We start from the raw sequence: 23038 nt of genomic DNA, 5'->3' as shown, positions 1-23038 counted from the left end.
TCCTAAAAAAACGACATCAATTTCTAAAGGATATCACCACATGGGCTCAGGAACACTTCAGAAAACCACTGTCACTAAATACAGTTTGTCGCTACATCCGTAAGTGCAAGTTAAAGCTCTACTATGCAAAGCGATAGCCATTTATCAACAACATCCAGAAACGCCGCCGGCTTCTCTGGGCCCGACATTATATAAGATGGACTGATGCAAAGTGGAAAAGTGTTCTGTGGTCTGACGAGTCCACATTTCAAATTGTTTTTGGAAATATTCGACATCGAGTCATCCGGACCAAAGGGGAAGCGAACCATCCAGACTGTTATCGACGCAAAGTTCAAAAGCCAGCATCTGTGATGGTATGGGGGTGCATTAGTGTCCAAGACGTGGGTAACTTACACACCTGTGAAGGCACCATTAATGCTGTAAGGTACATACAGGTTTTGGAACAACATATGCTGCCATCTAAACACCGTCTTTTTCATGAACGCCCCTGCTTATTTCAGCATGACAATGCCAAGCCAAATTCAGCACGTGTTAAAACAGCGTGGCTTCGTAAAAAAAGTGTGCGGGTACTTTCCTGGCCCCCCTGTAGTCCAGACCTGTCTCCCATCGAAAACGTGTGGCGCATTATGAAGCGTAAAATACGACAGCGGAGACCCCAGAATGTTGAACGACTGAAACTCTACATAAAACAAGAATGGAAAAGAATTCCACTTTCAAAGATTCAACAATTAGTTTCCTCAGTTCCCAAACGTATATTGAGTGTTGTTAAAAGAAAAGGTAATGTAACATAGTGGTGAACATGCCCTTTCCCAACTACTTTGGCACGTGTTGCAGGCATGAAATTTCAAGTGAGTTATTTGCAAATATACAATAAAGTTTATGAGTTTGAACATCAAATATCTTGTCTTTCAATTGAATATGGGTTGAAAAGGATTTGCAAATCATTGTATTCCATTTATATTTACATCTAACACAATTTCCCAAATGGAAATGGGGTTTGTATATATATATATATATATATATATATATATATATATATATATATATATATATATATACACACATACTGTACATGTTTATACACATGCGAAAAGAGAGTTGCATTCATGTTTATGTTTTCGACTGGTCCAACATTAGTATTTTCCAAGCCTGCCATTGCAATTATATGCGGAAATCAGTGGAATCTCAATGAACTCAGCTTTCCAATTAGGGGCTGGTGTAAAACACTGACTTCATGATGAAAGAGATAAAACGGTCAGAAGAGAAAGGGTTTTACAGGAACAAATATGACTCACAAGTGTAACTTACATTAAAGTTGTCCTCGTTCCGGCCTTGGGAAGTCTTCAGCCAGCTGCGGTTTAGCTCACTCAGCTCCAGAATGGGCTGCACCTTTAGCCGCACGGATTCTCCAGATTGACGGATCATCTCCACAATCTCATCCCTGCTCCTATCCTCAACCTTGATCCCATTGATCTCGACCAGCCTGTCTCCTGGCACCAGACCCAGAGCCCGGTCCTTGGTGTCAGCACCAGGCTCTGCAAAGTGCACCACTCGCCGACACACGCCTCCATCAGACTGTCTGTCCAGCATGGTGGTCCTCCTCAAAGAGAAGCCAAAATCCCCAGTGTTGCGTCGTTTTAGTTTCAGTTCTCTGGGATCTGGTATTGGTGGAGATACCAGTACAGGCAACTGCAGGTCAACTCCTGGGAAGGTCTTTTCACCAGTTCGGGTATGTGAATCCTGTGTAAGATTTGTAGTTTGCTGCCTTGGTAAAAGTACTTATATTTCTGCCCACAAACGCTTGAAGCATCATTGTTTCTCTGGGAGGGACTCGGATACTTGGCTAATTCCTCAAACTTAGCCGCTCTCTCCCTTACAGAGCTGCTTATTTGGTTGTGGTCCACTCCCTCCATCTCGTCACCGGGTCCCACATCCTGTGCTAAGGTGTTGTAGCTGTTAAGGCGTTCAGCATCCAGATCGGTCAGGCTGAGATCCAGGCTGCTTGCCACCTTAATGGGAATAGGACTTGAGATCTCCAACTTGCTCCTTAGTTCCTTCTTGGAGCTCCCCCGATTCAGGTGAAAGAAGCCACGACGTATGCTCATTTCTTCCAGACTCTTCAACTCAGCCGGTGACATACGCTCTTTCTTGTCCTTTTTGTCTTTCTTTTCCTTCTTGCCAACATCCTTCTCTTTTTCTTTGTCCTTCTTTATCAAATGAAACATGTTTCTAGGGGCCTGCAGTTGGAAGTGTTTACAACCAGAAATTGTTGATATCCGTCATGCACCAGAACACATCAGACAACGTGAACTATAAGGGAAATAGATGGGGGGAAATGCAATTTTAATTAGTTTTCTAAAAATAATTAACGTGCACGGATGAATTTTGCATTTATGTAATGTCCATTTAAATCAGAAATCAAATACAACCAATGCACCATGCTATTGATAACATAAATGACGACTGACCTACAATTGAATCTGTTATTATTGACACACACTCATGTCAGTCACAACGTGCTCTCCCACACAATCTAATGACATGCACTAAAAGAGATATACTAACAATTCTGCCTTTAACATGCTAAGTTTTAAATATTTTCATTCCGGTGGACGTAGTTTGCAGTTGTGTAGCGATTCCAATACTTTGCCCATCCCAAACAGCTAAATACACTTATTTCAGTATATGTGTTTTTGTATTTTATAGCAAACTGCAACCACCAAGAAACATGTTTCTAGGGGCCTGCAGTTGGAAGTGTTTACAACCAGAAATTGTTGATATCCGTCATGCACCAGAACACATCAGATAACATGAACTATAAGGGAAATAGATTGGGGGAAATGCAATTTTAATTAGTTTTCTAAAAATAATTAACGTGCAGGGATGAATTTTGCATTTATGTAATGTCCATTTAAAACAGAAATCAAATACAACCAATGCACCATGCTATTGATAACATAAATGACCACTGACCTACAATTGAATCTGTTATTATTGACACACACTCATGTCAGTCACAATGTGCTCTCCCACACAATCTAATGACATCCACTAAAAGAGATATACTAACAATTCTGCCTTTAACATGCTAAGTTTTAAATATTTTCATTCCGGTGGACGTAGTTTGCAGTCGTGTAGCGATTCCAATACTTTGCCCATCCCAAACAGCTAAATACACTTATTTCAGTATATGTGTTTTTGTATTTTATAGCAAACTGCAACCACCACTCAAATTCTACTCTATTCTATTCTATTCTATAAATGACATATTTGATCGTGGCAATGAAAACTTAGCAATAATGTATTTGTATAAGGTAATACCGTATTTCCTTGAATTGCCGCAGGGCATATAGTATGCGCCTGCCTTGAATTACTGCCGGGTCAAACTCGCTTCGCAAAATAATTAGCGCATGCTTGGTATTACCGCCTGGTCAAACTCGTGACGTCACGAGTGACACTTCCTCTGTCATCATTTTAACAATGAAGGAGGCTGATTTCAATACCAGTAATATTGAAATTGCATAAAGGGAAGAAGATTAAGAGCTATTCAGTAGGATTTAAGGTCCAAGCTTACATCACACTTAATTTTTTACTGCATGCCTTTGGTAAGTGCCGGAGTGAGAAGAGGTTTTAAAATAATTAGCGCATGCTTACTTTTACCGCATGCCTTTGGCAAGCACAGGAGTGAGAAGAGGTTTTAAATTAAATAGCGCCCAGGCGGCAATTCAAGGAAATACGGTACATTTAATTTGACTGTGCAATTGTACCTAATGTTGTGCATGGTAAAGCTGCCCTACATTGGTCAAACATAACCATGGAACAAAACGTATCATTTATTAAGCACAAGTAGCTTAGACTTACCTTGCACATTGCATGGAGAGGCTTCTATTCTTTGTTTTGGCAAATCCAAAATATGCAATTTTCCTCTCAATCCAGCTGCAAGTCAGAAAGTCAGAAAGACATTAAAATGTCGATTAAAACAAATAAGCATGCATATTGTTTCCAGACATCTTATTTATAGTTGATTCTATACATTGTGCTCCATCATAGAAGTAGTGCTGGCGAAAAAGACTGCATGTAAGTGTCTATGTGCTACCACATCCCTACTGCTCGCTGGGCTATAATTCTAAGCTGCTTTGCCCTCATTAAAAGCCTGGTAGCCTCGGGGAAGGATGTCAGTCAGTACAGGGTGTAACTGTAACACATGAAGTGAAACGGTTACACACAAGTGATAAGCGCCATCCTACCTGTAACTCGTCGGCACGTCACATGGCGTTGCTAAAAGTTTTCATTTTACTTCCTGAAATTCACCTAAAGTGAGATGACCTTGTGATGCCTTAAATGCTACTGGTAAATTCCAGATTCCGAAGCGACTTTTGGCGTGTGATGGATCGGACAACACCAAAACACCACTCATACATTGTTTATTTGTAATGGCAACATGTCAACATGTTCAGTGTGATCTGGAAGAAATATATGAAATCAAGCATGTTCGAGTTCTAATGTTTTGAATACCCCCCTTATAATATTAATGTCGATGTTTTTTAACATTGTTGACTTTGGTTGTTGTAAATTCCCATTGAACTTGAGGGTAGCATTGGTGTATAATGGGCAGCAGCGACACCCAAGGGTCAATTTGAATACTGTGTCAAATTCAGGCAGACCCATGCTGTCTGATGTGGTGTTAATTAAATGGTAAACAATGAGGCGCGGTGAACTAAACACCAGGTGAGGCATAAATACTATTGTGGTTTTTTGTTGTTTTTTTACTTACATTCATATGTGTGGCTTTAATTATTGTTGATTGAGGTTGCACGTAGAGTAACAGGAAAAATAATGGAGTTATTCGCTTTCATAAAAACGTCATCATAATGACATGATGATATGATAAATGGGTACAAAAAGTATTTGATAAAGTTTTTATTATTTACTTTTTGGTCCCATTTGCTTTTAACAAAATAAATTAAGTATTGTGAGTGTATGTTACTTTTCTGTATTTGTATCTGAAGCAACATTAGCTATCTTCCGTGAAAACGTACTATGATCACAATCATTTTGTCTTGAAGTCCAGTTTAGAGAAGTGTTTAATCTTGGAGACAGTATATAATCCTCCAAAGTGGCAGACACATTCATTTGATTCAATTTCATTCCAAGCATCTGACAAAAACACCCACAAACGCTGGCTTACTCTGATAAAAATGCCATGTTTGTTCTAAATAATAGAGTTAAAAAAATACAAAGCGCCCCCATTTTGCCCAGTGTGGCGAGTCAGAGTACTGCAGATACATTGAACTGCAAGTTGACAATATATCGCCCCCTACCTTCAGGCAGAGGTACTTGCTGCCTCATGGCCTGCCTTTTTTCCCGTGGCAACATGCACGCACACGCTCAATACACTTTGTGCGTAGCCATGGAAGCACCACCTGTGTCTGCCTCACTTTGTGTTAGCCGCGTTATTTTGATCAGGAAACACTGAATTTCTGTGATTTTGACCATGAAAATGATCAAAATATACATGAACCACACCAAAATCACATAGAAAGCATACACCAAAAGAGAAATATTCAAACTTATTTTATTTTATTACAAACCCCGTTTCCATATGAGTTGGGAAATTGTGTTCGATGTAAATATAAACGGAATACAATGATTTGCAAATTCTTTTCAACCCATATGCAGTTGAATATGCTACAGAGACAACATATTTGATGTTAAAACTGATAAACTTTTTTTTTTTTTGCAAATAATCATTAACTTTAGAATTTGATGCCAGCAACTTGTGACAAAGAAATTGGGAAAGGTGGCAATAAATACTGATAAAATTGAGAAATGCTCATCAAACACTTATTTGGAACATCCCACAGGTGTGCAGGCTAATTGGGAACAGGCGGGTTCCATGATTGGGTATAAAAGCAGCTTCCATGAAATGCTAGGTAATTCACAAACAAGGATGGGGCGAGGGTCACCAATTTGTAAGCAAACTGTCGAACAGTTTTAGAACAACCTTTCTCAACGAGCTATTGCAAGGAATTTAGGGATTTGACCATCTACGGTCTGTAAAATCATCAAAATGTTCAGAGAATCTGGAGAAATCACTGCAGGTAAGTGATGATATTACAGACCTTTAATCCCTCAGGCGGTACTGCATCAAAAACCGACATCAGTGTGTAAAGGATAACACCACATGGGCTCAGGAACACTTCATAAAACCACTGTCAGTAACTACAGTTGGTCGCTACATTTGTAAGTGCAAGATAAAACTCTACTATGCAAAGCGAAAGCCATTTATCAACAACACTCAGGAACGCCGCCAGCTTCGCTGGGCCCGAGCTCATCTAAGATGGACTGATGCAAAGTGGAAAAGTGTTATGTGATCTGTCGAGTCCACATTTCAAATTATATTTGGAAACTGTGGACGTGGTGTCCTCCGGAACAAAGATGGAAGTAACCATTTGGATTGTTATAGGCGCAAAGTTCAAAAGCCAGAATCTGCGATGGTATGGGGGTGTATTAGTGCCCAAGGCATGGGTAACTTACACATCTCTGAAGGCTCCATTAATGTTGAATGGTCCATACAGGTTTTTGAGCAACATATGTTGTTGTCCAAGCAATGTTATCCTGGACGCCCCTGCTTATTTCAGCAAAAAAATGCCAGGCCACGTGTGTCAACATTGTGGCTTAGTAGTAAAAGAGTGCGGGTACTTTCCTGGCCCGCCTGCAGTCCAGACATGTCTCCCATTGAAAAAGCGTGGCGCATTATGAAGAGTAAAATACAACAAGACCCTGGACTGTTGAACACACAACTTAAGCTGTACATTAAGCAAGAATGGTAAAGAATTCCACTTTCAAAGGTTCAACATTTAGTTTCCTGAGTTCCCAAACGTTTATTGACTGCTGTTAAAATAAAAGGTGATGTAACACAGTGTTGAACATGCCCTTTCCCAACTACTTTAGCACGTGTTGCAGCCATGAAAATGTAAGTTAAATATTATTTGCAAAAAAAAATAAAGTTTATGAGTTTGAACATTAAATATCTTGTCTTTGTAGTGCATTCAATTGAATTTGGGTTGAAAAGGATTTGCAAATCATTGTATTCCGTTTATATTTACATCTAACACAATTTCCCAACTCATATGGAAACGGGGTTTGTACTTCGTTTTTGAACATCTCATGGTTAAGCCACATGGTGGCAAGGTGAGGGACTGCCTCACTTTCCTACCCTGACAGCACATCACTGAATATTAAATGTATTGTATTGGTATTACATCAGATTCTATCAATTGAGCCAAATTGCAAAAGAAAATGCAACTTTATTGTCCAATGTCCATTTCCATCTACAAACCCTGTTTCCTTTTGAGATGGGAAATTGTGTTGGATGTAAATATAAAAGGAATACAGTGATTTGCAAATCATTTTCAACGCATATTCAGTTGAATATGCTACAAAGACAACATATTTGATGTTCAAACTGATAAACTTTTTTTTTTTTGCAAATAATCATTAACTTTAGAATTTGATGCCAGCAACATGTGACAAAGAAGTGGGAAAGGTGGCAATAAATACTGATAAAGTTGTGGGATGCTCATCAAATACTTATTTGGAACATCCCATAGGTGTGCAGGCTAATTGGGAACAGGTGGGTGCCATGATTGGGTATGAGAACAGCTTCCCAAAAAATGCTCAGCCTTTCACAAGAAAGGATGGGGCGAGGTACACCCCTTTGTCCACAACTGCGTGAGCAAATAGTCAAACAGTTTAAGAACGATGTTTCTCAAAGTGCAATTGCAAGAAATTTAGTGATTTTAAAATCTACAGTCCATGATATCATCAAAAAGTTCAGAGAATCTGGAGAAATCGCTCCACATAAGCGGCATGGCCGGAAACCAACCTTGAATGACCGTAACCTTCGATCCCTCAGACGGCACTGTGTCAAAAACTGACATCAATTTCTAAAGGATATCACCACATGGGTTCAGGCACACTTCAGAAAACCACTGTCAATAAATACAGTTTGTCGCTACATCTGCAGGTGCAAGTTAAAGCTCTACTATTCAAAGCGAAAGTCATTTATCAACAACATCCAGAAACGCTGCCGGCTTCTCTGGGCCCGAGATAATCTAAGATGGACTGATGCAAAGTGGAAAAGTGTTCTGTGGTCTGACGAGTCCACATTTCAAATTCTTTTTGGAAATATTCGACATTGTGTCATCTGGACCAAAGGGGAAACGAACCATCCAGACTGTTATTGACGCAAAGTTCAAAAGCCAGCATCTGTGATGGTATGGGGGTGCATTACTGCTCAATGCATGGTTAACTTACACATCTGTGAAGGCACCATCAATGCTGAAAGGTACATACAGGTTTTGGAATAACATATGCTGCCATCAAAGCGCTGTCTTTTTCATGGACGCCCCTGCTTATTTCAGCATAACAATGCCAAGCCACATTCAGCACGTGTTACAACAGCGTGGCTTCGTAAAAAAAGAGTGCGGGTACTTTCCTGGCCCGCCTGCAGTCCAAACCTGTCTCCCATCGAAAATGTGTGGCGCATTATGAAGCGTAAAATATGACAGCGGGGACCCCGGACTGTTGATCGACTGAAACTCTGCATAAAACAAGAATGGGAAAGAATTCCACTTTCAAAGCTTCAACAATTAGTTTCCTCATTTCCCAAACTTTTATTGAGTGTTGTTAAAAGAAAAGGTGATGTAACACAGTGGAGAACATGCCCTTTCCCAACTACTTGAGAACCACTGATTAGGGCAGTGGTTCTCAACCTTTTTTCAGTGATGTACCCCCTGTGAACATTTTTTTTAATTCAAGTACACCCTAATCAGAGCAAAGCATTTTTGGTTGAAAAAAAGAGATGAAGAAGTAAAATACAGCACAATGTCATCAGTTTCTGATTTATTAAATTGTATAACAGTGCAAAATATTGTTCATTCGTAGTGGTCTTTCTTGAACTATTTGGGAAAATAAGATATAAAAATAACCAAAAACTTGTTGAAAAATAAACAAGTGATTCAATTATAAATAAAGATTTCTACACATAGAAGTAAGTTATCATCAACTTAAAGTGCCTTCTTTGGTGTTTGTAATAGAGATCCATCTGGATTCATGAACTTAATTGTAAACATTTCTTCACAAAAAAAAAAGAAATCTTTAACATCAATATTTATGGAACATGTCCACAAAAAAAATCTAGCTGTCAACACTAAATATTGCATTGTTGCGTTTTTTTTCACAGTTTATGAACTTACATTCATCTTTTGTTGAAGTATTATTCAATAAATATATTTATAAAGGATCTTTGCTATTTTTAGAATATTCTTTAAAAATCTCACGTACCCCTTGGCATACCGTCAAGTACCCCCAGGGGTACGCGTACCCCCATTTGAGAACCACTGGATTATGGGGTACCGTATTTCCTTGAATTGCCGCAGGGCATATAGTATGCGCCTGCCTTGAATTACTGCCGGGTCAAACACGCTTCCCAAAATAATTAGCGCATGCTTAGTATTACCGCCTGATCAAACTCGTGACGTCACGAATGACACTTCCCCTGTCATCAATTTCGAAATGGAGGAGGCTGATTTCAATACCGGTAATTTGAAATCGCATAAAGGGAAGAAGATTAAGAGCTATTCAGTAGGATTTAAGGTCCAAGCTTACATCACACTAAATTTTTTACTGCATGCCTTTGGTAAGTGCCGGAGTGAGAAGAGGTTTTAAAATAATTAGCGCATGCCTTTGGTAAGCGCAGGAGTGAGAAGAAGTTTTAAATTAATTAGCGCCCAGGCGGCAATTCAAGGAAATACGGTACTTGAATTAAAAAAATGTTCACAGGGGGTACATCACTGAAAAAAGGTTGAGAACCACTGCATTAGACTACTGAATACAGCAGCACCAAAGTTTTCCATCTGTGAATAAAAACTGTTTTTAAAAGAAATAAAATAATAAAATGTCAGCAGGAAGAAACACGTATTATATATATGAATCATTTTCCAGTTGCCGTCTATAGAAGTAGTGAAACATCCATGGAATAGCCACATGCGACACAGAGGATACCGGATAAAAAATGTCATTCGAAGATAAAAAAACAATAATACTCATTCATGGAGGGGGGGTTAGAAAACAAGCTTGATTACAGAAGTAGTATTATGTAAAAAAATTCATGTAATGATTTACTGATAAAATAATAGAATTAAAAAGAAACATGGTTTTATATGTTGTTAAGTGCCATTGATTGTAAAAACCCCATGTATGAAACACGTAACAACGTGACCCCCACGTTGTTGATAAAATGGTATAGTCCTTAAGGTTACCGGAAGTTGTTTCAGCTGCCATGTTTGGTTGCTTTGTTGTAGGCTTCCACTTGGTTTCCTCCAGAATTACTAAGTGTGGAAATGGAGCCGAGCTGGAGTACCTTTCTTTTTCAAGTAAGTTCACTCTTTTTAGGGGTAACGAGGTAAAACCCTCCTGGGGTAAAAAACAAACAAACGCATATACCTTAACTATTGAGTCTTTTGGCGGCAAAAGTCGTTTTTAAAACCGAGTAGTGCGAAGAACAGACAACCAAGCAAAACAATGGTAAATGAATTCAGGCTTCCAGCTGTGAGGCTGCGGAATAAAGCTTGAACCAAAAAAAGTATACTCAATGAAATATGTTGGTTTTTTTTACAAAGAGAAAAAAATGTTGCAGGAAATTGCTCGCGTTTGTGGTTTTTCCCTAAAGTTTTCCAAGTCGACGCCAGGAAAATAAAAAAAAAGCATGCGGGATGATTTTGAAGTGAGCACCGTTACAATCCTCACCACTTCAGCACATCGCGAGACGCTTTCATCGGACGCCCGGTGATGAGGGCATTGTCAAGATTTGTATTTCCCTTGGAGGTATTGCGAGGTTTGGAAAATCTCAGCAGCTGATAACGGTGCTTGGCGGCCAACTTTCCTCCCGCTGCGACTGCAACGTTCACTAGCCAAGTTAGCTAGCCAGCCTCCATCACTCTCCTGCAGCCGAGGTGACTCACCAGACACTAACGTTGCTGCAACTTATTTGCAACTCAAAGGCTCTTCTATTTAACATTTATATGTCTATTTGCTCCAGTGATTGCCGCGGAAAGAAATTTAAAGTATGCACACAACAGCTAACACGAGCTGCGATGATGCTAATTAGGTGCTGGGCGATGTGGTTGAAAAATGTATCAGGATATAAATATATATATCTTTTTTTAATTAGGCGATATCGAACATTATTGACATAGTTATGACCTACAGAAAATGTTAATATTTGTATTTAAAATGTAATCTTCTTCATGATCATAATACAGTTAGCTATCAAGTCAGAAATAAAAGGGAATGTAAACATAACAATGGAAAACACTCGTTCAATATGGACAAAATTATAAAATCACAAACACTTAACAATGTTGTAAGCACAATACCAATGGCGCACAATTCGCAAAATGCGCAACCGCATTTAGCAAATTTAATGTCAAATCAAATCAAATTTTTATTGGATTCATCACTATACAGCAGGGGTCACCAACGCGGTGCGCGCGGGCACCAGGTAGCCCGTAAGTACCAGATGAGTCGCCTGTTGGCCTGTTCCAGAAATAGCTCAAAAAGCAGCACTTACCAGTGAGCTGCCTCTTTTATTAAATTGTATTTATTTACTAGCAAGCTGGTCTCGCTTTGCTCGACATTTTTAATTCTAAGAGAGACAAAACTCAAATAGAATGTGAAAATCCAAGAAAACATTTTAAAAACTTTGTCTTCACCTGTTTGAATAAATTAATTTATTTTTTTTACTTTGCTTCTTATAACTTTCAGAAAAACAATTTTACAGAAAAAATACAACCTTAAAAATGATTTTAGGATTTTTAAAGACATATACCATTTTACCTTTTAAATTCCTTCCTCTTCTTTCCTGACCATTTAAATCAATGTTCAATAAAAAAATGTATTGTAAAGAATAATAAATACATTTTATTTTAATTCTTCATTTTAGCTTCTGTTTTTTCAATATAGAATATTTGTGAAATATTTCTTCAAACTTCTTATGATTAAAATTCCCCAAAAATATTCTGGCAAATCTAGAAAATCTGTAGAATTGAATTTAAATCTTATTTTAAAGTCTTTTGAATTTCTTTTAAAAATATTGTTCTGGAAAATCTAGAAGAAATAATGATTTGTCTTTGTTAGAAATATAGCTTAGTCCAATTTGTTATATATTCTAACAAAGTGCAGATTGGATTTTAACCTATTTAATATATGTAATCAAAATTCTAAAATTATTCTTAATCAGGAAAAATTACGATTGATGTTCCATAAATTATTTTCTTTTTTTCAAAACGATTCGAATCAGCTAGTTTTTCTAGTCATTTTTTCGGTTGAATTTTAAAGAATCGAAATTGAAGATAAACTATGTTTCAAAATTTAATTTTCATTTTTTTCGTGTTTTCTCCTCTTTTAAACCGTTCAATTAAGTGTTTTTTTCATCATTTATTCTCTACAAAAAACCTGCCGTAAAAGGAAAAAAAATGTATGACAAAATGACAGACAGAAATACCCATTTTTTTAAATAAAGTATATAGATTTATTTATTAAAGGTAAATTGAGGAAATTGGCTATTTCTTGCAATTTATTTAAGTGTGTATCAAACTGGTAGCCCTTCACATTAATCAGTACCCAAGAAGTAGCTCTTGGTTTCAAAAAGGTTGGTGACCCCTGTTATACAGTGTACATCCACGACAGAACTACTGACTAAACTTCTACCACAACTTGGTTTACTATTTATAAAATATAGTAATGTAGGGTTACCTGGAACTTGAAATTGGCCACCCGGCCTGAATCCACACTTGGTAGTAGTTTAGTCAGTAGTTTAGTCTTGGATGTACACTGTATAGTGATGAATCCAATAAACATTTGATTTGACATTAAATTTGCAAAATGTGGTTGCGCGTTTTGCAAATTGCGGGCCATTGGTATTGTGCTTACAACAACAATAACCTCTTCAAATGTAGGTGTAACAAAGAAATGCATAAGAATAGCTTAAATAATCAAATAATTTCAACATTTTTAAAAAGCGTTTTAAGCTAAATTTATTGCGACGTTATGCTTAGTACTTTTAAAACACCCCTAATGGTTGAGGAATTCACATTAGTTGCATAATTTTGGTCTTGACCTCTGTATGTATGATAGTATTATCGCAGATCTTTAAGATGCAACCTTTTAATCAAATTTGAATATTAGGATGCTGAGACTGATTTGATTTAAAGATTTCTTTTTTATTTATAAATGAAATTGTAAATAGGTATTTGGTGGGTGGATTTTGAAATGTATTGTATTTTGTATGTTATATGATGATGTATATTTTAACTGAGGGTCCCTGTCCATAAGCTGTGTGCTTCTAGGGATGATCTTTTTGCAGAACAGACTCTGATATTTACAAAAGAAACAATAATGAAAGACAATACTATGTTTGTCTGTCAATAAAAATATACATAAAGTATAACAAAATAATGTAAAATGTAAACAAAGAGAAAACTTAGAACGTTTTTTTCGCATATTTACTGTCAAGAATTAATGTGGTCTGTATAACATTTAATTTGGTCTGTTATTATTTAAGTATGGAAAGTAATTTATGTTATGCAGTAATTAATATTTAAACATTTTTAGACCAAATTATTATGATAAAGTAGCACATTTGTTGTATTTTGTTAGTTATTTTATTGATACAGTCCTGCACTTTAGTTTCCATCTGTTGTTTCCGTTCATCCGAATAGGGAACCGACAAGGATCAATAGTAAAAGAAGAGCGCGGCAAAGTACTACGGTCCGTTTGAAAAAAGAAAAGAACCCTGCCATAATGTTGAGCTGAATTTTCCTGTCTTATAGACAATTTATTTGCTTTCTGTGTGGCGCAGTGGAAGAGTGGATGTGCGCAACCCGAGGGTCCCTGGTTCAATTCCCACCTAGTACCAACCTCGTCACGTCCGTTGTGTCCTGAGCAAGACACTTAACCTTTGCTCCTGATGGGTGCTGGTTGGCGCCTTGCATGGCAGCTCCCTCCATCAGTGTGTGAATGTGTGTGTGAATGGGTAAATGTGGAAGTAATGTCAAAGCGCTTTGAGTACCTTGAAGGTAGAAAAGCGCTATACAAGTACGACCCATTTATCAGTCATCTCTTGTTACTTTTCTCACTTCGTGCAGAAAATCAATAGCAAGACAGCTAGATGGCGCAACTAAAAAGATAGTTGATACTGTTATGCAATTGGCTGTTTAACTTGTCCCTCCCGTTGCTCACTGATCACTTCCTGTTTTGCTAGTTTACAGACCGCAAGTACCTTTGTTCATGAATGCAACCCACCATACTTCATTTTATATATATATATATATATATATATATATATATATATATATATATATATATAGTTCCTGTACAATTAACAATGTTAATATATATGAGGATGGTAGATTGATTCACTGATGTGTTGTCATAGTGATTAAGCAGAGCACAAAATATGCTGTGTTGACTACTAGTGCATCTCAGTATATTCAAAGACCTTTTGAAAAGTTTTTATTTCTGCAACTCAATTCAAAAAGTGAAACTTATACATTACAAAATATAATTGCATATAGAACTTGGATAATTCTAGGTTACAGTTAATAAAAAAATAATTCAGGACCTTAGTCAATCAAACATTAGAGTCCTACTGAAATGAGATGTTTTTATTTAAACGGGGATAGCAGGTCCATTCTATGTGTCATACTTGATTACTTCGCGATATTGCCATATTTTTGCTGAAAAGATTTACAGTAGTAGAGAACATCGACTATAAAGTTCGCATCTTTTGGTCGCTAATAAAAAAGCCTTGCCTGTACCCGCAGATCTTCTCACTGAAACCTGCCGGTTGACATGTGGTAGAGCAGTGGTCCCCAACCACCGGGCCGCGGCCAAGTACCGGGCCGCGGTTCGATTGGTACCGGGCCGCAGAATAATTTTTTATTAATTGTAATTATTTTTTAATAAAAAATTAAAATAAAACATATATATATGTTTTTAATTAAAACAACATAAAAACACAAGATACACTTACAATTAGTGCTGCCACCCAAAAAAACCTCCCTTTTTCATGACAAAAACCTCCCTTTTTCATGACAAAGGGGGAAAAAAAAGGAAAAAAAAGTTTTTATTTTAGAATTTAAGTTGATCAAAGTGTCGTTGTCAATCACAGGTTTTCGTTCATTTAAATTTTGCTAATATATTTTTAAGTTAGTTTTACCGCGTTTATCATTATTACAGTTTATCGTTACATCCGTAGTCTAAATTCAACTCTTAAAATTAAATAACTTCCTTACTTTCTTAAAATTTCCTGAGACGCACATGTATAGTTTAGTGTTTCCCACGGAACTACACTTGATGTGTGGTGCAGGGATGTGGGGGTCAAAATGGTGTCAACATCTTATTTGCTCTACTGGCCATACAGTAATTGTGCGATAACAATAGCAAACTACTTTAGTTGTACCTCAATTTACAAGCTTAATTGGCTCTGTGTCGAAGGTCTTAACTCAAAACATTTGTATCTCAAGTCAAAGTTTCCTATTCAAAATACACCGATTTAAGTAGTAATTTGCCCTCAACAAAACCGCACAATCTTAACATGTATCATGTCTTATAAAACGCAAATACAGGATTTTAGATAATAAATATTGTACAAAAGCAATACAGCGCATTGTTTTAACAACTGCAGTAGTTTTAATGAAGTAATATAATTTACAGCATTTGCCTTGAAGAGTGGACATCTACGGCATTTCCTTTCAGGTGCTTCTCTGTCAAACACACCCTCAGCAGCTTTTCCATATTTTCATCATTAAATGTCCACCATTGAGATATTATTTTAACATTCTTGGCTGGTGTTCGACTCATTTTGCTTCAGTATGGCGCAGAGTAACAGTGATTCGCTCAAATTTTTTCGCCAAGTTAGTTACACACACTGTAATGTTTTGATTATTCCTTTTTTAATTCTATTAACAAATTTATGTTGATCTGTAGCTAGTAGTAATCTTAAATCAGAATGTGCAGGTTAACCAGAACCACTAATTGTTGAGCAGTTGGATGCTATTTACAAAATAAACAAAGCTTTCATTCCGACTCTAAATATATCAGAACATCAAAAAACAGCACACACACTTAAGAGAAGCCCGAATACTTCAAATTAGGGCTGGGAGATATTGCCTTTTTTTAATATCGTGATATTTTTAGGCCATATCGCGATATAGCATATATATTATGATATTTTGCCTTAGCCTTGAGTGAACACTGATCACTATGATGATTATATGTGTATACATTAAAACATTCTTCTTCATACTGCTTTCATATATGCTACTTTTAAACTTTCATGCAGAGAGGAAAATCACAACTAAGTCAATTGACCAAAAGTGTATTTATTAAAGTTATTAAGCAACGGAAGAAAAAATTCAAGTCATTTCCAAAACATAAAGTGCAAGATTGTCAGAGACATTTTAAGTGTCAAATAAAAATGAGCTGCATAATAGGAAATCAAATAGTATTCGTCCTTCACTATGTGGTATGTTACTAAGTTTATGAAATTCTCTTCATTCTCTAGCGAGTGACTTTTCAAATGATGCTCCATATTAGCAGTAATGCTACTTTTTATAGCAAAGCTTTTTCCCCCCACACTTGACAAATTACGGTTGTCTGTTGGACATATTCCCACTTGAAGCCGAACCACTGCCAGACGATGGAAACCCTGCTGTTTTAATGGGAATTAAGTCTTCCTTCATTTGTTACCAGATCCGCACCTTCTTTCTCTCGTATTCCCACTCGTATGGCTACGTTAGCAGCTAATGTAGCCCAGTATGCTACCTCTCTGCTCTGCGAGGGCGGACACGTATGTGACATATGACGTGACAGTGTGTGACGTATGAAATAAATTGCGCCTGCTTGTCTGTGGAGAAGGAAAGACAGGAAAGAGTGAGAAGAGCCTGAAGTGTACGCCCGCAGCTAAAAGCAACTGTGTGAGAACGTATACTCGAGTATATACGATATAGTCATTTTCTATATCGCACAGAGACAAACCCGCGATCTATCGTATATATCAATATATCGCCCAGCCCTACTTCAAATATATATCCTAAAATATACTTGTTAAATAAAACCTATGCCTTGTTTTAAATAATACTTAGACCTATCACCCTACTGTTTTTAAATGTTGGTCACTATGGTGGTACTTGAAGAGCCAAGTTTTTTTCTAAGGTGGTACTCAGTGAAAAAAGTTTGAGAACCTCTGTTTTAAAATGTTGGAAAATTCCAATTGACAATGCTTCCTGCGCCGATAGCAAGCAGTGATCATAACATACGAAGAAGCGGAAGTGACACTTTCAAAGTAAAAAAGTTTCATAAACATGGAGAATTCTAAACAGATTGCGCCAAATACGTTACAATTTATTCGTGGCAGGCTGCCACTTAAGAGTCTTAGGATTATGGTCTTTGGATGGTTTGTTATTTTCACTAGGACTGCAACTATTAATCAATCAAATTGATTGATTTGATTAGAAAAGGCTTTGGCTCATGTTAGATCCACTATTACTACTTTCACAATATGATGTTATACATAATATTGTTAGACCCCCTCGATGTCCATCGCATCCGGTCTCCCTTAGAGCGAGGGGGTCACCCACATCTGCGGTCCTCTCCAAGGTTTCTCATAGTCATTCACATCGACATCCCACTGGGTTGTGAGTTTTTCCTTGCCCTTATGTGGGCTCTGAACCGAGGATGTTGTGGCTCGTGCAGCCCTTTGAGACACTTGTGATTTAGGGCTGTATAAATAAACACTGATGGATTCCGTTTGCTTTGATTAATTGTTTATTAAGTGTAACTGATAAAAATTGATGCAATCCAGACCACAGGCGAACATTAGTTTCCGCAGATTTGCTGCAATTAGCGCACATGACAGCAGATGTGTGTGTGTGCGTGTGTGTGTGTGTGTGTGTGTCTGTGCGTGTGTGTGTGTGTGTGTGTCTGTGTGTCAGCAAATAGCATAACTTATTTATTTATTATTAATTAAGTCACATATATTAAAAGTAAAATTTAAATGTTGATGTGCAATTATTAGGTGAAAAAAGAATAAAACTTATGGCAAACAGAAAAATAATTTAGTATTTTCCCTAAAATACGCCTAAGGTTACGATGTGTGTTTCTCTGGATACTTGAATAATCACACTAAAATTGATAGATTACTTGATAACTAAAATGGTCGATAGCTGCAGCCCTAGTTTTCACTCAAAATAAATAATAGCTCAGTTGTATTGGACTAGATTTACCTACAAACCTATTCAAATCTATGGTTTGCACATTACAGTGTTGTCGTACAGTAATGGATAGTATTCTCTCCTGACTTATTAACTTGTTAATTTCCTCTTCTGACTGGTTACTCTCTGCTGTAATGTAGTTCCAGTTTGACTTGTGTTGATGTGTACAAATCAGTTACTCTTTTGTTCTTTCACTACTTCACATTCAAGCTAGCATAGCTGTTAGCATTGCCTTTCCCCTCTGTTTTGTGTGTCCGCTCTAGTTCCACATTTCAGAACAGTCTGTGTTAATTTAACATACTACAATAATCACTATTTTGACGTTTCTCCATCGATTCAGAATTGTGCATGTCTAACTTTTCAATTCAATCAATTCAATTCAATTCCTTTTATTGTCATTGTCATAAATAACACTTAAGTCATGCATGTCAACGAGATTTCGTTTGAGCTTTGTCCAGCGGCATAGAAACTGCATTGATGTGCAGGTTGACCATAGTTAACAGTTAAACTTAGCATTTGTTTATGAGAACACGTATAGAGGGACGTGGGGGGGGAAGCAGTCAGATGTCTAATGGGTGTTGCGTTGATGCTGCAGCAATGCAATGTCCTGAGCACAATTATTGAGTTAGTGAAGAGTGAGGTAATAAGATGGTCGGGGGCAGTAAGGGGGCAGGCTGTTCATTTAGCAGTCTCACAGCCTGGGGATACAGACTGTGAGACATTCTGGTAGTCCTGGCGCAAATCTATCTGTACCTCCTTCCAGAAGGTAGCAGGTTGAAGAGGCCATGTGCTGGATGGTATTTTTCCTTCAGGATGTTGAGTACTCGCTTTAAGCAGCGAGCTGCGTACATGGAACTCATCTCTGGGAGTATAGTCCTTGTGATTTTCCCCGCCGTTTTAACCACTCGCTTGAGGGCCTGTTGGTTTGCTTTAGTGCAGCTAGCGAACCACACTAAAAAAGCCATAGGTGAGGACACTGCTGATGGCACAGTTGTAGAAGTTTATCAATGATTTCTGCGGAATGTTTGCACATTTTAGTTTCCTTAGAAAGAAAATACGTTGTTGAGCCTTTCCGACTGTAGAAGCAGTGTTAATGTCCCAGCATATATCTTCTGTGATGGTCACCCCTAAAAATTGGAATTGTTTGACCCTTTCTACGAGATTGTTATTAATTACGAGTGGAGGGTGTTCTTTCTGCCATTTCCTGCGGAAGTCTACAATTAGTTCTTTGGTTTTGTTAGTGTTAAGAACTAAGTTGTTTTTAGCACACCATGAAGCCAGCTGTTGTACCTCTGCCCTGTATGCTGTCTCGTCATTGTTGCTGATGAGCCCAAGCACCGTGGTGTCGTTGGCATATTTGACAGTGAGGTTGGATGTTTAAGAGGCTATGCAGTCGTGTGAGGAGGGTGAAGAGCACAGGGCTTAGCACACAACCTTGTGGGGCACCGGTGTAGATGATGAGCGTAGCAGAAATGTGCTCACCTATTTTCACGTACTGTGTGCGATTTGTTAAAAAATCCAGTTGCAGAGGAATGTGTTCAGACCAAGGTTGTGAAGCTTAGATCTGAGTATGTTTGGCCTTCTTGTGTTAAATGCTGAGCTGAAATCGACAAAGAGAAGTCTTGCATAAGTGTCCTTAAGTTCAAGATGTTCCAAGAGCCTATGGATTACAATAGCGATGGTGTCTTCGTAGGTCGATCGGTTCTCCCTGTATGCAAACTTTTATGGGTCAAGGGATGGTGGTATTGCCTTTTTAACTTGTGATGAATCTAAGAATCAATCAGTTTCCCCACCTCTAATAGACACGCCTGCCGACTAAGATTGGTATATTAATGTTACTCTACTTATGAAAGGAAATGTTTTTTTTTTTAAATGTTTTTGTTTTCTTGCCCTTGTGAGCCATCCATTATTTTCAATATAGTAAAATGTATTTAGTTAGTTAATCCTATATCTATTGGTAACTGTGATTTAATCTAAATTATTGTCTGGCTCAGAAAAAGGGAAGAAATTGCTCGGGTAGGTTATGTTGGGTAAGCGGTATAATGATAAACTGCGATAAAATTCCTGGTGTTAGTAATGCCGTTTACATTTTTCATTACCGAAAAACTGAAGCGCCGCAGCGCCTGGGCACTAGAGCCATTCGGCCCGATCAAACATGGCAGCAACTCCATGGACTTTACTTAGAAAATTTTCCCTCCGGGTAAACGGAGCTTATCGCTTCGTTTCACTTAATTTCACTCACTTTTACCTCCGTGGAGTCCTCGGCGTGTTTTTAAGAGCGTAATGCTGTTATAGGATAAGGTGGGGACTTGTCCAGGGTGTACCCCGCCTTCCGCCCGATTGTAGCTGAGATAGGCACCCCGCGACCCCAAAGGGAATTAGCGGTAGAAAATGGATGGACGTTGCAGTTTCGTTTTGAACGTGCAACTAGCGTCCTTCTGTCAGCTGCTGGACTGAGAGTTACCATGCAGCAGGCGATGTCGTGAACGTGCCACAACTTGTTTATAAAGTCTTTAGTTTGTTGACTGGGATGCTCCCTCGACCTTTATTTAACTGCAAATTTTGTCAGTGTTCCAATAAATAAATACTAGTTCAAATGTTTTGTCATCTCATAAAATTGAACGCAGGCTGAGATTGTGTGTTAGATGTGAGAGTTTTTTTTTGTTTTTGACCAAACTGTTGCACTAAAATACAAAGAACTCAGCTTGTTTATTTGACTTTATCTTCATTAGCCAAACTGCTTTGTGTTTAGTATTGGTATCAAAAAGTAAACACCGTGATTTTTTACATTTCTTACGGTTGTTTTATTTATTCCACAAAGTAATTTCTTTAAGAACCATTCATGTGACATTTTGTTCATGTTTTATGATGTGTAATTAATACTTTTTCGACCAATTTCTGCTCAAACTCTTAATTGATCTGTCCCGATACAGCATGCACATGTACACACATTAGTACATGTAAATGTATGTACATAATTAAAAAAAATACCCCTCTATGAAAATGTAAAAAATAGACATAAAGGCATCATGTAATAAAAATCTGACACGCTGATATATATATATATATATATATCTGTGTTTCCCACTGGTCAGGCATCTATTTGTGGTGGTGTGGTCGTGGTGCGGTGGTGGGGGGGGGTATGGGGGTGATATATAGGCAGCGGGGGCGATGACTAAGAAGAACGCGGAGTTGTAATATAATTACAACACTTTATGTACATATTTATATACATATTTATATAATATTTACATATTTATATAATATGTAACTACAAGCTCCATTCACAGACAGAGTCCCATTGCTTTTATGAGCGGTCGAGTGAGTCAAAAGCCGGGAAAAATTTAGTTGTTTTTTTTTTTGTTTTTTTTAAATTATTTTTATTTGTGGCGGCCATAATTCTTTCGTGGCGGGCCGCCACAAATAAATGAATGTGTGGGAAACCCTGTATATGTATATATATATATATATATATATATATATATATATATATATATATATATATATATATATATATAATATAAATGTGTGTATATATATTTAAATATAAATGTGTTTATATATATAGGTGTATGTATGTATGTGTTTGTTTATATATATATATATATATATATATATTATATATATTAGGGCTGCGAATCTTTGGGTGTCCCATGATTCGATTCAATATCGATTCTTGGGGTCGCGATTCGATTAGATATCGATTTATTTATTTTTTTTCCGATTCAACGCGATTCTCGATTCAAAAGCGATATTTTTCCGATTCAAAACGATTCCGTTTTCATTCAATACATAGGCTTTCAGCAGGATCTACCCCAGTCTGCTGACATGTTAGCAGAGTAGTTGATTTGAAAAAAAAAGCTTTTATAATTGTAAAGGACAATGTTTTATCAACTGATTGCAATAATGTAAATTTGTATTAACTATTAAACGAACCAAAAATATGACTTATATAGGACACAGTGTGTTGTCAAGCTTATGAGATGCGATGCAAGTGTAAGCCACTGTGACACTACTGTACTTTTTTTTTATTTTTATAAATTTCTAAGGATAATGTCAGTGAGGGATTTTTAATCAATGCTATGCGGAAATTATAACTAATATTGATACTGTTGTTGATAATATTCATTTTTGTTTCACTACTTTTGGTTTGTTCTGTGCCGTGTTTGTGTCTCCAATTGCTCTGTTTATTGCAGTTCTGAGTGTTGCTGAGTCCGGTTTGGTTTTAGAATTGGATTGCATTGTAATGGTATTGCTGTGTATTGTTTTGTTGGATTGATTAGATAAAAAAATGTGATAAAAAAAATTGGGGGAAAAAATCTATTAAAAAAAAAAAGAGAATCGATTCTGAATCGCAGGTGAGAATCGCGATTAAAATTAGAATCGATTTTTTCCCACACCCCTTATATATACACACACACATTTGTGTGTGTGTATATAATATATGTATATGTACATGTTTGTGTATGTGTGTGTATATATAGATAAATGTGTGTGTGTGTGTGTATACATATATATATTTCTATATGTGTGTGTGTATGTATATATATAATATCTGAAAATATATATATATACATGTTGGGTGTGTGTGTTAATATACTGTATTTCCTTGAATTGCCGCCGGGGATGTAATATGCGCCTGCCTTGAACTACTGCCTGGTCAAACTTGCTTCCCAAAATTTATAGCGCATGCTTACTAT

At 37.2% G+C, this 23038-nt stretch overlaps 1 protein-coding gene and 1 pseudogene across 2 annotated transcripts in view; one reads left to right on the top strand and one right to left on the bottom strand.

The window, feature by feature from the left end:
• LOC133550918 (unconventional myosin-XVIIIa-like) overlaps positions 1-4382 on the bottom strand; it is a 95596-nt pseudogene extending 91214 nt beyond the window's left edge.
• A 5944-nt stretch (positions 4383-10326) lies between these two features.
• The window catches only part of LOC133550917 (vascular endothelial zinc finger 1-like), a 52893-nt gene continuing 40181 nt past the window's right edge, over positions 10327-23038 (top strand). For both annotated transcript variants that reach the window (XM_061897069.1, XM_061897068.1), the window contains exon 1: positions 10327-10439. In XM_061897069.1, coding sequence (XP_061753053.1) covers positions 10407-10439 — 33 coding nt within the window. In that variant the 5' untranslated portion in view covers positions 10327-10406. The remainder of the gene's footprint in view (positions 10440-23038) is intronic.

This window comes from Nerophis ophidion, linkage group LG04 (genome assembly GCF_033978795.1).
Source record: "Nerophis ophidion isolate RoL-2023_Sa linkage group LG04, RoL_Noph_v1.0, whole genome shotgun sequence".
Classification (NCBI taxonomy): domain Eukaryota; kingdom Metazoa; phylum Chordata; class Actinopteri; order Syngnathiformes; family Syngnathidae; genus Nerophis; species Nerophis ophidion.
The sequence above is the reverse complement of the archived record's forward strand: the minus strand, read 5'-3'. Positions and strand labels throughout refer to the sequence as shown.